Source organism: Homarus americanus, unplaced genomic scaffold, assembly GCF_018991925.1.
Source record: "Homarus americanus isolate GMGI-L3 unplaced genomic scaffold, GMGI_Hamer_2.0 scaffold45698, whole genome shotgun sequence".
Lineage (NCBI taxonomy): Eukaryota > Metazoa > Arthropoda > Malacostraca > Decapoda > Nephropidae > Homarus > Homarus americanus.
This window is the reverse complement of record NW_024735554.1, coordinates 17,079,821-17,093,419: the sequence shown is the minus strand read 5'-3', so window position 1 is coordinate 17,093,419 and position 13,599 is coordinate 17,079,821. Positions and strand designations below refer to the sequence as shown.

The 13,599-nt window shown below is 37.1% G+C and overlaps 1 protein-coding gene across 1 annotated transcript in view; it reads left to right on the top strand.

Annotated features, from left to right (window-relative positions):
- LOC121871547 (peroxiredoxin-2-like) overlaps nt 1-12,283 on the top strand; it is a gene marked incomplete at its 5' end in the record, with an annotated part of 48,053 nt that extends 35,770 nt beyond the window's left edge. Inside the window, 1 exon segment of the mRNA XM_042373991.1 lies at nt 11,540-12,283. Within this exon segment, the coding sequence (XP_042229925.1) occupies nt 11,540-11,616 (77 nt within the window).
- Nucleotides 12,284-13,599: the final 1,316 nt, after the last annotated feature.

Genomic DNA, 13,599 nt, shown 5'->3' with positions numbered 1-13,599 from the left:
TGGTGAGGAAGCTGGTCCCAGATCACTTTTTCGTTTGATCTTCTATCCAAACACTTAGAAGCCTTTCCATCTCCTCAAGTTCCTTTGGCCGTGATCTCACACTTTTGCTAGTACTCAAGGTTTATCCAGCAATACAGCTTGCTTTAATCTTTGCTGCATTGTCTCTAATGGTGCATAAAGTAGACTCCTTTATTCCCGTTGCACGCACAATATCACATGTTCTTTCCTTATTTTCAAAACGCTTGACAACATCAAGCTTTTCTTCAAGTGTTATAGCCTTTCTTTTACGATCACCACCGGAAATACGATCACCAGAACGCTTCCCGGAGATATTCTTCTTTTCCATAGTCACAAAATTGGAGAAACAGTAAATCAGAAATCACTGAGGACGCTTAAAAATTTCCCACGTGTTTCAGACTGAACGTGTGGTGTAAACAGAGCGCGCGGGTCTAAAACGCTACGTATTTTGTTTTTCTCTCATTTAAAATTTTGCAATTTACATATACTGTACAGGTATACTGTATACATAAATATTACATAAATTATTTCTGCAATTCTTCACAAACAAAACACATAAATCAATTGAACATGTGATGTCTAACGTGAACTGCAAACACTGTGTGTGGTGTAAACAGAGCGCGCGGGTGTAAAATGCTCCGTATTTTGTTTTTCTCTCTTATTTAAATATTTACAATTTACATATACTGTACAGGTATACTGTATACATAAATATTACATAAATTATTTCTGCAATTCTTCACAAACAAAACACATAACTCAATTGAACATGTGATGTCGAACTTGAACTGTAAACACTGAATAACCCCTCGCCAATCCACAACAACCGTTCGAGTGTAATCGTGTTAGAGCAAACGCATTTGCGTTTTACAAATATTGTTCCTCTATTCATCAATCGCGTTAGAGCCAATTCGCGTTGTCAAAACACGCGTTATAGCAGAACTCACTGTTCTCTATTAGGAAAAGTTTCTTGGAATTTTATGGAAATTGCATACTGTATTATTTTATCCTTACAATTTCTTCCCAGACTAAGAAAAAAAAATTGGAGTTTGTCTCTGGAATTTTCCAGAATTACTCATTATTTCATCCTTAGAATTTGCTCTCTGACCCCCCAAAAAATTAGAATTTTCTCGGATTTCCCCAAATTATGCATTATTTCAGCCTCTGAATTTGCACCTAAACCTGGAAACAAATTTGGAGAGTTTCAGGAAGTTTTCTCAGGATTTTCCAGGAAATGCTTCTGATTTTCAACCTCGGAAATTGCTCCCAGACCCGGAAAAGATTTTCATTTTAAATTTTCCAGAATTTTGTTGGAATTTCATCAGAAAATGCACCTGATTTTCAACCTTCAGAAACTCGTTTACAGACTTGGAATTGAGAGAATTTTTCCGGAGCAATTCTGAGCTAATTTCAATTCCTGGTTTTGGAGAGTTCCAGTTAACAGAGATATTACTGGATACAACAATAGTAAACAGTAAGGCAATTTATCCCCAGAAGAGAGATTAGATGTAAAGTCTGCACTGTGCATGCAGGAAATCTGGTAAAACCCATGCCTACCTATAGCATATTTTTTTTTTTAGCTCATTGGCTCCTCCAAAATGTCCCCAAAATATTGATATCCTGTATTGCAAATATATCCATATAGAACTGTTAAGGATGCCCAGTTCTGGCTCACTTTGATGCCAAATTTAATATCTGCTATGATATAACTGCTTGAAAAGATTAACTTTCAGGATATGAGTGGAAAAATGTTTGAAATAAAGAATATTTACCTTCGAGGTCCCTCCCTCCCTACCAGATGTGTGGGAAAACTAGAATATTTACCTTTTTAGTAATAAATAATACCTCAAACTAAAGTTAGGATAATATAATTGACATTGCTGGATTCTTTGTAAGACCAGGAATATTTTGAATACAAATGTCATATATTTTGCACAAAAAATAACATATTTACTCAGAGTAAACATTATATCTAAAATTTGTATGTCTAATGCAAAATCTATGATGTTTATATTCAAAATGATCATCATATTGTAAGAATTCCAGCAATGTAAATTATATTCTGGCTGGGTTAATTTGTATGAATTTTATGAGCTAAAACAAGCAGTCAGGCAGGGTGGCGGGTGGGGCGAATCTAAAAATAGCTCTCGAGCCGAACACTCACCGCGTATACGTGGAAAAAACCCGCGTTAAGTGAAAGTTCAGCTCTGGCGAGCGATACGGTAAAACGCCTTAAGCGAAACCGCGTTAAGCGGGGTAATACTGTATATATGTGTATATATATATATATATATATATATATATATATATATATATATATATATATATATATATATATACTGATTTGTTACACATCTTCAGAGTTGCCTCTGAAGATGTCTTGAATACAGACGAAAGCTAAGGTGCTCCGTTGTTTCCCTTTTCCCGTGTGATTTTATCAAGATTTATCTTATCCACGTTTTCATTGTGGATCTACCGTATATCACGGCCTATAAGACGAAATTTGAACATTAAAAAAATCTGCCCAAAGTTAGGGGGTCGTCTAAACCACCAAGTTCAAAATTCTTACCTCTTAAATATTGTGGTTTAGTGTGTCAAGAGTGGTGATGAAAACATCGTAAGCCACTCACAAGGTCTTACCACTAATTATTTTATACTGAAACTTACGTTTGGCAAGCTGGATTCAAATTAAGATTACCGGTATATTAAAATAATAAAAATGTATTATAAACCTGTCTAACATACCGTAAAAGAGATTTATACCCCTGTAATAAACACAGCTATCATCACACACCCCTCCACACGCCCCCCCCCCATTTGCCAGTGAGGAGACAAGAAAGGGAAAGTGACCACGAGATGGGCTATTTTTAGCCGTGGAGGTGGTCAGTAATGCATACCGGTATCGGTATATTTACTCATAATAATATTTATCTCCTATAAATAATTGATTTAAATTTTATTTTTTTACAAAGAATATTCAGTAAATGACCCTCTGAGTGCATTAATTCTTGAAACTATCGACGGTTAATTACAGACGCTCAAGTGACGTCACTAGTGTTTACACTACACCAGCTGGTAATATTTGATGCCATTACTTGAAGTGAATTGGCCTTATTTTAAGTAACTAACTATAAATAAATACAAAAATTAAAAAAAAAGATCAAAACTGAGAAATAATATACTGTATGTATGTTGTGTTGTCAAAGTAAGAGGAACAATTGAAACTGCAATTCGGTAAATCTATTTCAAGTAAATGGAAAATAAGCAAACATGTTATTTACCAAGACGCTTCCCTCTGGCTCAGGGTGAGATGGAGGGGAGATAAGGCTATTTATAGCTCGTCTGAAGTGTCCAGTACCCTAATGCACCATAAATAATTCATTGAACATTCATTTTTTTGTACATAGTATATTCAGTATATATATATATATATATATATATATATATATATATATATATATATATATATATATATATATATATATATATATATATATATATATATATATATATATATATATATATATATATATATATATATATATATATATATATATATATATATATATATATATATATATATATATATATATATATATATATATATATATATATATATATATATATATATATATATATATATATATATATATATATATATATATATACAGTTGTACCTCACTTAACGCGGTCAATTGAACCCAGAGGTCCCGCTAAGTGAACTGCTGTAAGTGAACAACAGAACATATGGGATTAATTCCAATAGAACCCAGCCCGATTCCCCAACTCCACTTTTTGACGACACATAACTATGTTGTAGTAAAAATTTATCTTAACTTTTATGATGGTATGAAAAACAAGTAATATAGAAGAGGTTAGGTTAGGAAAGATAAAGGTTAATATAGAAAAATGAAGGTTACCTAAGAGAAACTAAAAGTTAGGGTGGAACACTTACGTAGTAGAAGAGATGGGTCGGCATACGGGATGGAGGCTGGTTCGAGGCAGAGGGGCAGATTACTGGCCCTCAGGTGAATCACCATTACTAGGTGAATCAATATCATTTCACAGTTGTCAGGCTTCCCTGACAAATCCCTCAAAGTCAACTTCACTTTCACTATCACTGGTCGGGCTGGCTGTGGTGGGTTGGCGGGCTAAGAACTCGGTTATGCTTTGCTGATGGCTGGTGTTGATGTTGTCGTGATACACCTTTAATGTACGGCTCCATAGCCTGCACCAGTCGGGTATGGAAGACTTCATAGCGTTCATCGCCATTGTCGCGGGAAAGGACGGACTTAATTTTTCTGTAAACTCTATGACACACTTAATATCACTATGACTTAAACTAGGTTCTTCGGTGAATGACGACCTCTTTTCCCTCCTCCTCTTCACTGGCGTGTTCTTTTCTTTCCAACATCTCTGCCGGCAGTCACTTCAGATCTTTGATCACCTCCAGGATGTCTTCATGGGTGGTCTCTGGAGAAGCTTCAGCTGTATTATTGAGTGCAGCTTTCTCTGGCAAGGTCCACTGCTACTGCAACAGTTCAACTCACCAGTCACAGGTTCACCTTTCCTTCCCACCTGGTATGCCATGCACCACATGTCTCCATGCGTGACGAATCGGCAATAGTCAGCAGATCCCATGCCCACCAAGTCTACAGCTTGTTTAACGTTAAACTTCTTCCAAAATTGTTTGACGAAGTTCTTGAGTCGCCGCTTTGTTCCTTTTTGTCCTCGCCGCCGGTTTCCTCGCTGGGCTGTCGGTGTCACCCAGCTTTACGCAGAACTCATCCTTGGTGTTGGTAGAGCCGTTCAGGAGCTTGAACTTTGCAGAGTACGCAGGCTTTCACATTGCAGATCTACTCCTGGTCCATGTGGCTGGATTAATGACGAGTGTTGGGAGGAAGGAACACTTTACGCTGGGGTGACGACGACAAGTAGGGGCTAGTGTCCAGGTGTTGAAGTGGTCATGAGCAACAAAATATTGAATGGAACATTCTGTTGCTCTTCGTGAATTTCTGCACGTCAGAACAAACAGTTGTCAAACCAGAAGAGGGACAGAGAAGAGGACATCCATGCTCTTACGCAAGGGAAGAAATAGTGGACATTAAGCTTGTCTGGCGTCCATATTCTTAGGCGGCTTTGCGGGCTGTGTGAATCACCGATAACTTTGGTTTACAGGTACCGGAGGCATTGGTGGTAAACAGGACGGTGATAAGTGCTCCTTCTGGCAACTGACCCCTTACCTTGCTACAGACTGGACAAATTAGTTGTCTTGAAGGTAACTTTTTCCAGAAAAGACCAGATTCGTCCATGTTAAACACCTGGTCGTCACTGTACCGTCCTTCCTCCATAATCTCAATGTAAAACGGAGGAAAATTCTAGCCGCCATTAACAGTCAGCACTTCCGCTTCCTCACCACCACCAATGTTGATGTTGGTGATCTTGTTCTCTTAAACTCTATGCAGCCAACCAGAGAAGCATTGAAGGGTTTGGGCCTTGCACCCCAGTTTACGCGTCACTAAGGCGATAGCTCACGTATGCATTCTGCACTGAGCGCGGTCCACCGCCATGTTATGTCATACTTGACGCACCAAATAACTCACCAGCAAATTCTTTTCACTTTTGCCAGCACCCTGTTCTGGCATTACCTGGATAGATGAAGCACCTGCAGACTGTAGATTTTCATAAATTTTGATCTTGGCTGCATCCTTGATTCATCTAACGTAGATTCGGCGGACGCCATGCTGGCGCCACGAGATCAATCCTGTCGCCTTCCTTTTCTCCAAATCTTGAACACCGGTACTTCAACCGTAGCTTAATGAACGTCGTGTCTTCTTTTGGCTTAGTGCCGCTGGGTCCAGGTAAGGAAAGTTATCTCTGGGGGCGGTGGTCCGCGGAAGCCATTTTTACGGAACAATGGATGCGCCGCTAACCCGGGTGGCTCTTGAGGGATGAACTGCCGCTAGGTCAAGCCGCCGCTCTCCTCCCTCCCTCCCTCCCCGGGTGGTCACGCCATAATACTTTAAGCCACCACAGCTAGCAGCAGAGGGGGGGTAGGGATGCGCGGCTAATCACAGTCCGGGATACGCCATATGACGCCAGTGATAACGCAGCAACAAAGACACACACTGCGCTAACTCATCAAGGCTGCTTGCCCAAGCGGAGGGAGGAGAGGGAGAGGCAGGCGGGCGGCGGTGGCGCGGTGGGCAAATCTAAAATAGCATTCGAAAGCCGGACATCACCGCCAGATATGTGAAAACTGTTATGAAAGTTCAGCTCTGGCATGTAATCACAAGAGTATATGTAAAACGCTTATGAAAACCGCCACAAGTAGGCGGGTAATATTGTATATATATATATATATATATATATATATATATATATATATATATATATATATATATATATATATATATATATATATATATATATATATATATATATATATATATATATATATATATATATATATATATATATATATATATATATATATATATATATATATATATATATATATATATATATATATATATATATATATTTGTGTAATAAATGTATGTAGTAAGTACATACTGGTAACCTTTTTCACTCAAATCCTAATGAAACACCACAATTAGAATACGGTGGTTGCTGTTGAACCACATGTTGTATAAATAGTCGGAACACAGCCACACCACCGAGACGAGGGAACACTCCCACCACCGATCGTCTCGTGTGAAGCAAGCGTATAAATGAAAGAAAATACTTGCAGTGTGTTTAATATGTTACAGTATATTATAAATAAATAAATAAATAAACAAGTAAATCGGTAAATCCATTTCAAGTAAATGGAAAAATTTTACTCGATACCGACATTAGTTCCAGTTATCGGTAAATAGCAGACGCTTCAGTGATGTCACTAGTGTTTACACTACACCAGCGGGTATAATTTGATGACATTACTTGAAGTGAATTGGCCTTATTTTAAAAAATCAAGGATGGTTGGTAAAGGACTACTGAGTCAGTGGGTAAGTGTCACATTTGGGGTACTGGTCTTATACAGCAAATAGAGCTCAAAAGCTACTTTTTAAATGGAAATTTGCGGGGGGCGTCTTATGCACCCCGCCGCCTTATAGGCCGTGATATACGGTACATGAAATATATATATATATATATATATATATATATATATATATATATATATATATATATATATATATATATATATATATATATATATATATATATATATATATATATATATATATATATATATATATATATATATATATCATGTAAATCCACAATGAAAACGTGGATAAGATAAATCTTGATAAAATCACACGGGAAGATGGAAACAACGGAGTACCTTAGCTTTCGTCTTTATTCCAGACATCTTCTGACCTGACTTGTCTAGTCACGTCACCTCCCTTCTCTTAAGCTCCTCTACGTGTGTGTTGGTGTGGGGATTAGTGGATGTCATCATTCTGACCTGGCCTCATGTTTTTAGGTCACCCTGTATACTTAAGCCTCTCTCTGTCCATGTAATCCAGTTGCCTCTGAAGATGTCTTGAATAAAGACGAAAGCTAAGGTACTCCGTTGTTTCCATCTTCCCGTGTGATTTTATCAATATATGTTTATATATATATATATATATACATGTTATATATATATATATATATATATATATATATATATATATATATATATATATATATACATATACACACATACATGCTATTACATACATACATACATACATATATATATATATATATATATATATATATATATATATATATATATATATATATATATATATATATATACATATACATATACATATACATACAGATTGTACCTCTCTAGTCCGGCAACCTCGGGACCTGACCGGTGCCGGACCATGGAAATTGCCGGACCATGGAATTTCATCCTTTTCCTGGTTAGATAGTGACTTGTGCTTATGCTTGGAAGCACTAGCACCACTTTCTCTGCATCATGGTCTCTTTGAAGACATATTGAAGGGTTAAATGTCGTATAGTAGCTTCTCAAATTTTGTGAGTTTTTAATTCTTAACGTATTTTATTGGAACACAAAAAAAATAAATCAATAAAAATTTTGACGGCGGAAACTTGAATTTCGACGGGTTTGAACGGCCCGCCAACGTGCAGACGATGTGCATAATCGTGTAAACAGCGTCATTTCTCTTATGTACAAAAGATTCATTATTGTTTATTACTGAATGTCTTTTTTATTGAATTAATGTTTATGTGTGCAAAATGAGCAATACAATTCATTAATAGTACGTAGAATATTAGAACACACGAGGAAATGACACTGCATTGTTTTCGTTGATTACAAAACCAGTGACTGACTGGTTCTACATATAAAACTGAAGAAAATAAGACCTTGGTTGTAGCTGTAGTAAAATTAATATGGTTGTTTTAAGTAATATTATTTAATGTTAATAAATGGAACAATAGAAGTAGCTAACGATAATGGTAAAGAAAAAAGAGAGATCGCGTATGTAAGTGCGCATGCGCACACGTGAAAATATATCGTCATTACTTTACATAAGAATATAAAAGCAACACTTATTTTCTGTTCATATATATTTTAATGAATGTTTCTGAATTTGTTTTTATTGAATTAATGTTTGTGTGTGCAAAATTAACAATACAATTTATTAATAATACGTGGAATATTAGAGGAGACGAGACGGCTGCCGGCATTGTTTATGTTAAAGCTTACAAAACCAGTGACTGATTGGTTCTACATATAAAACTGAAGAAAATAAGACCCTGATTTTAGCTGTAGTAAAATTAATGTAAAAAAATTAATATGGTTGTTTGAAGTACCTGTAATGTTATTTAATGTTAATAAATGGAACAATATAAGTAGCTAACCATTAATGGTAAAAAAAAAAGTGAGACTGCGCGTATGTAAGTGCGCACATGTGAAAACATATCGTCATTACTCTACATAAGAATATGAAAGCAACACTTATTTACTGCTTTATCTGTGTTATATATATATATATATATATATATATATATATATATATATATATATATATATATATATATATATATATATATATATATATATATATATATATATATATATATATATATATATATATACAGTCTACGTTGAAGGTTAAGGCACAAATTGGGCTGTGACTTTACTTTTAGCACAAATCGTTTTACCCTCAAGATAGGGATAAATTTTGATCAGAAATATTTAGTCACAATTCTAATGGCATCTGGAACCCTTAGGCGACAGCTGTCACATAGCAGCAACCGCTCAGTCTTTGTTTAGGTTGCGTGGGTGGAGGTTATTGTACCCATGTGAGCGCCACGTGCCGTGATTTTACGCCTGATTACAGTGCTTTATCGTGTGATTTCTGGGTCTTTAAGATGTCTAGGAGAGTTACTAAGCGTGAGGATATTGCACAGGTGATTGGTTTATACAAGGCTAATCATAAAGTTACTGAAATAGTTGAATTAACCGGTGTGTGCCGCCGGTCAGTGTACCGATTCATCTCGGAGTTTGAGGCAAACAGCCAGGAAGAGTTGCCTACCCCTAAACCCAAGTCTGGGCGACCACGGCTTACGTCTCCTAGAACCAGGAAGGTGATTGCTAGGCAAGTTAATGCTAATCCTAAGCTCACGGCCCGGGAATTAAAGCAAGCTAACCCCGGACTCCTTGGTCACGTCTCCTTAAGGTCGGTGCAGCAGCTTCTTCATGACGATCTCGGTTATCGCGCCTACTGCCCACGCCGTAAGCCCCTGCTGACTGCTGCCCAGAAGAAGAAGAGGATCACTTTTGCGAAGAAGTAGTGTCTGGTCCCTTCAGGATTGGAGGAACGTCCTGTGGAGTGATGAAGCCACGTTTACAGTGAGTGGTTGTGGTCACGATAGGGTGTACCGCCGGCCAGACTCTGACCCGCTCGACCCCAGGTACACTGTCAAGACGGTCAAGCATCCTGATTCAGTGATGGTATGGGGTTGTTTCACTTATTACGGTGTTGGTGAGTTGGTTGTGCTTGAAAAAAACATTAAAGTTAACCAGGGTGTGTACCTCGAGCTTCTCTGTGACGTTCTGCCTGACTCGTTTGAGAAAACACGCGCCGTCGTGTTCATGCAGGACAGTGCTCCCTGCCACACAGCCAAGTCGGTTACTCAGTGGTTGGAGGATTGCCAGGTTTCATATTTTAAGGACTGGCCTGGCAATTCCCCCGACATCAACCCTATTGAGAACCTTTGGGGGCTCATGAAACGTCGCCTACGTGACCTCGACACCTCGTCCGTCCCCAAGCTCACCACAGCAATTAAGCAACTGTGGGCCAATTTCACCCCACAGCACCTGCAAAACCTTGCAGACAGTGTTCCACAATGACTGAAAGAGGTGCTGAAGGGGAAGGGAAACACAACAAAATACTAAGAGGGGTGGGTGAGTGTTATTTTCATTTTTTTATTGCCTTACCATGATTTTTTTATTTTTTCCCCACGGTGTGCCTTAACCTTCCGCGTAGACTGTATATACAGTATGCAGTAGTAAAGTATGATATATTTTAATAATGATGACCATGAGATACGAGTACAGTGAAAGTATAATAACCAGTTAATAAGGAAGTTGGATACAGTGTGACTGAGCACCTTAACAGTAGTCAGCTGAATGCACAAATTACGTATTTTCGAATTATACATGGAGACTACATTAACTGGAAACGTTTCGGTATAGAAAATGCGTGTGTCATTTAAAAATTTTTTTTTTTTAATCTATATCTGAGGCGGTCGTAAGTCCCGACGGTCGTAAGTCGGGGTCTAGGTGTGTGTGTGTGTATATATATATATATATATATATATATATATATATATATATATATATATATATATATATATATATATATATATATATATATATATATATATATATATATATGTTGATAACACAAGGAAAGAAGAAAACACGAAGTTCCCAAGCGCTTTCGTGTAATTCACATCTTCAGGGGTGAGTACAGACTAGAGAGAGAAATACAAATCAAGGTGTATATATACAGAGGAGGGTGAGACCAGGTCCACAATGGTCAGGTATTAGGTAATGACCCTACTAATCTTTAAATAGCACACAACGGTTGGTGGTCAGGTCAGATGGTCAAGTGACCCGGCCTTCTCACCTGATCACAAATCTTCTTAATTACAAAATTGTCCAGCTTGTACATGCCGTTACTCAAATTCATGTTGAATGCTTCGGTATGTTTAATAAGACTAGATTCTATGATGTTCCTACTATCAATTGAATTACATGGTAATATTGAGGAGGCATTATCCCAGTCAATGCAATGCTTGTTATCCCTCAAATGAACAAACAGAGCATTGGATTCCTGGCCTGTCCTAACACTGTATTTGTGTTGTTTAATTCTAGTTGCAAGATCTTTACCTGTCTGGCCTAAGTAAAACATATTACATTCCTTGCAAGGAACTTTATAAATGCAACCAATTGTGTTGTTTTATTATTTTTTTTTTATTGCAGTGTGTCCTGCTGGTTGGAAGCCTGGAGACAAAGCCATTGACCCACATAAGAAAAAAGTGGATGTTCCCAAGAAGTAATAATGACCATATCCAAGACACAACAGTCACAGAAGCTCTAGTACAGTACTACATCTCTTTACTATTACCCAGGATCTTGTTAGGGATTTTTTCCTGTGTGCCATGATTTAGTTGGGCTGGTGGTTCTCGAGTATATGTGTGACGTATAAATTGTAAGAACAGATTCGTCTCTTCGCTTTGGTTACTAGTAGGTGTAGGAGGGTGGGGGGGGGGGGCACTTGGTGGTTGTATTATGCTTGGTATAGATATAGAGTAGTAGTCATCTGTACTTGTGTGGTATGATAGTATTTTACACTTACAACACACTTATGCATTTCACAACACCAGTTTGCACCACACAAGACCAGTAGAGTATACACTTCACAACACCAGTTTGCACCACAAGACGAGTACAATATATACACTTCACAACACTAGTTTGCACCAAACACGACCAGTACAGTATACATTTTGCAACACCAGTTTACACCACCATACAAGACAAATATATATTTCACAGCACCAGTTTACACCACCCAAGATCAGTATATTATACAGCCATTCCTCGACTTAGACCTACTCGACTTACAACCACCCAGACATACGACCGCCCCAGTCGTACCAAAATTGTTTCAAATTACGTATTTTCGAGTCCCGACATAAGTGATTGCGCTGTGTACTGACATAATTTTTGTTTGTAATTCCCTTTAAAATGGCTGGCATGCTTAAAAGTGAGAGTTTTGTGGTGCAGAGAAGAAAAAGAGACACCCATTTTAGATTTTCTATGTATTAACTTCGCATTTTTGACTTACGACCAATTCGACTTACGACCTGGATTTGGGTCCCTAACCCCGTCGTAAGTCGAGGAGTGGCTGTACTGTACCTCTCATACCAGTTTACACCCCATTACAAAAGTTTTTACCTAGACACCAGTTTTCACATCACAATAGCACTATTTTACACCTTGCAATACAAGTTCTCTTCTCAACAATAGTTTTCAATTTACAATACTGTTTTACACTTCACAACACTAGTTTGCATTCCTTAATTTGTATGTGCACCTCTCAATATTAGCACGATATTGTTTTACATCACAACACATTTTCTTCCTCTCATTAATGGTTTACATAACACTAGATTACACCATATAACATTCACATATAACAACCAACACAAATTTACTCCACTTAGTTTACAATACAGTACTCAACACAAATTTACTCCATCTACTTAACAGTACTCAACACAAATTTACTCCTATCTACTTAACAATACTCAACACAAATTTACTCTCTCTACTTAACAGTACTCAACACAAATTTACTCCATCTACTTAACAGCACTCAACATAAATTTACTCCACTTAGTTGACAGTACTCAACACAAATTTACTCCACAGTACTCAACATAAATTTTCTCTATCTAGTTAACAGTTCTCAACATAAATTTTCTCCATCTACTCCACTTAGTTGACAGTACTCAACACAAATTTACTCCACAGTACTCAACATAAATTTACTCTATCTAGTTAACAGTTCTCAACATAAATTTACTCCATCTACAGAACAGTACTCAACATAAATTTTTGCCACTTTGTTTACAATGCTCAACATAATTTTACTCCACTTAGTTTACTCCACTTAGCAGTATTCCACACAACACCACACATGTAGCGGGGCCAAAGCTTTACATGAAAGGATTGTGTGCATTGCATTGAGTTGATCTTTGTCCATATTTAAGATAAAAAAGAACAATTAACAATAGAAGAATATAAAAGTCATGTTTCATTCGATTAAAAATTATATGTGACATGAAATTCAGTTGACAATTGCTTGTTTTTTCTGGGAAGATCAGTTTATATATTTCTTTAACCCTTAAGCAGCAGCCAACATCAGTAGAAGTTAGTTATAATGATGGCAGCCAACATAGTGAATGTTAGCTGTAGGGTTAGCAACCATCATCAGTGGAATTTATGGTGTTGGTGGCCATCATCAGTGGAAGTTG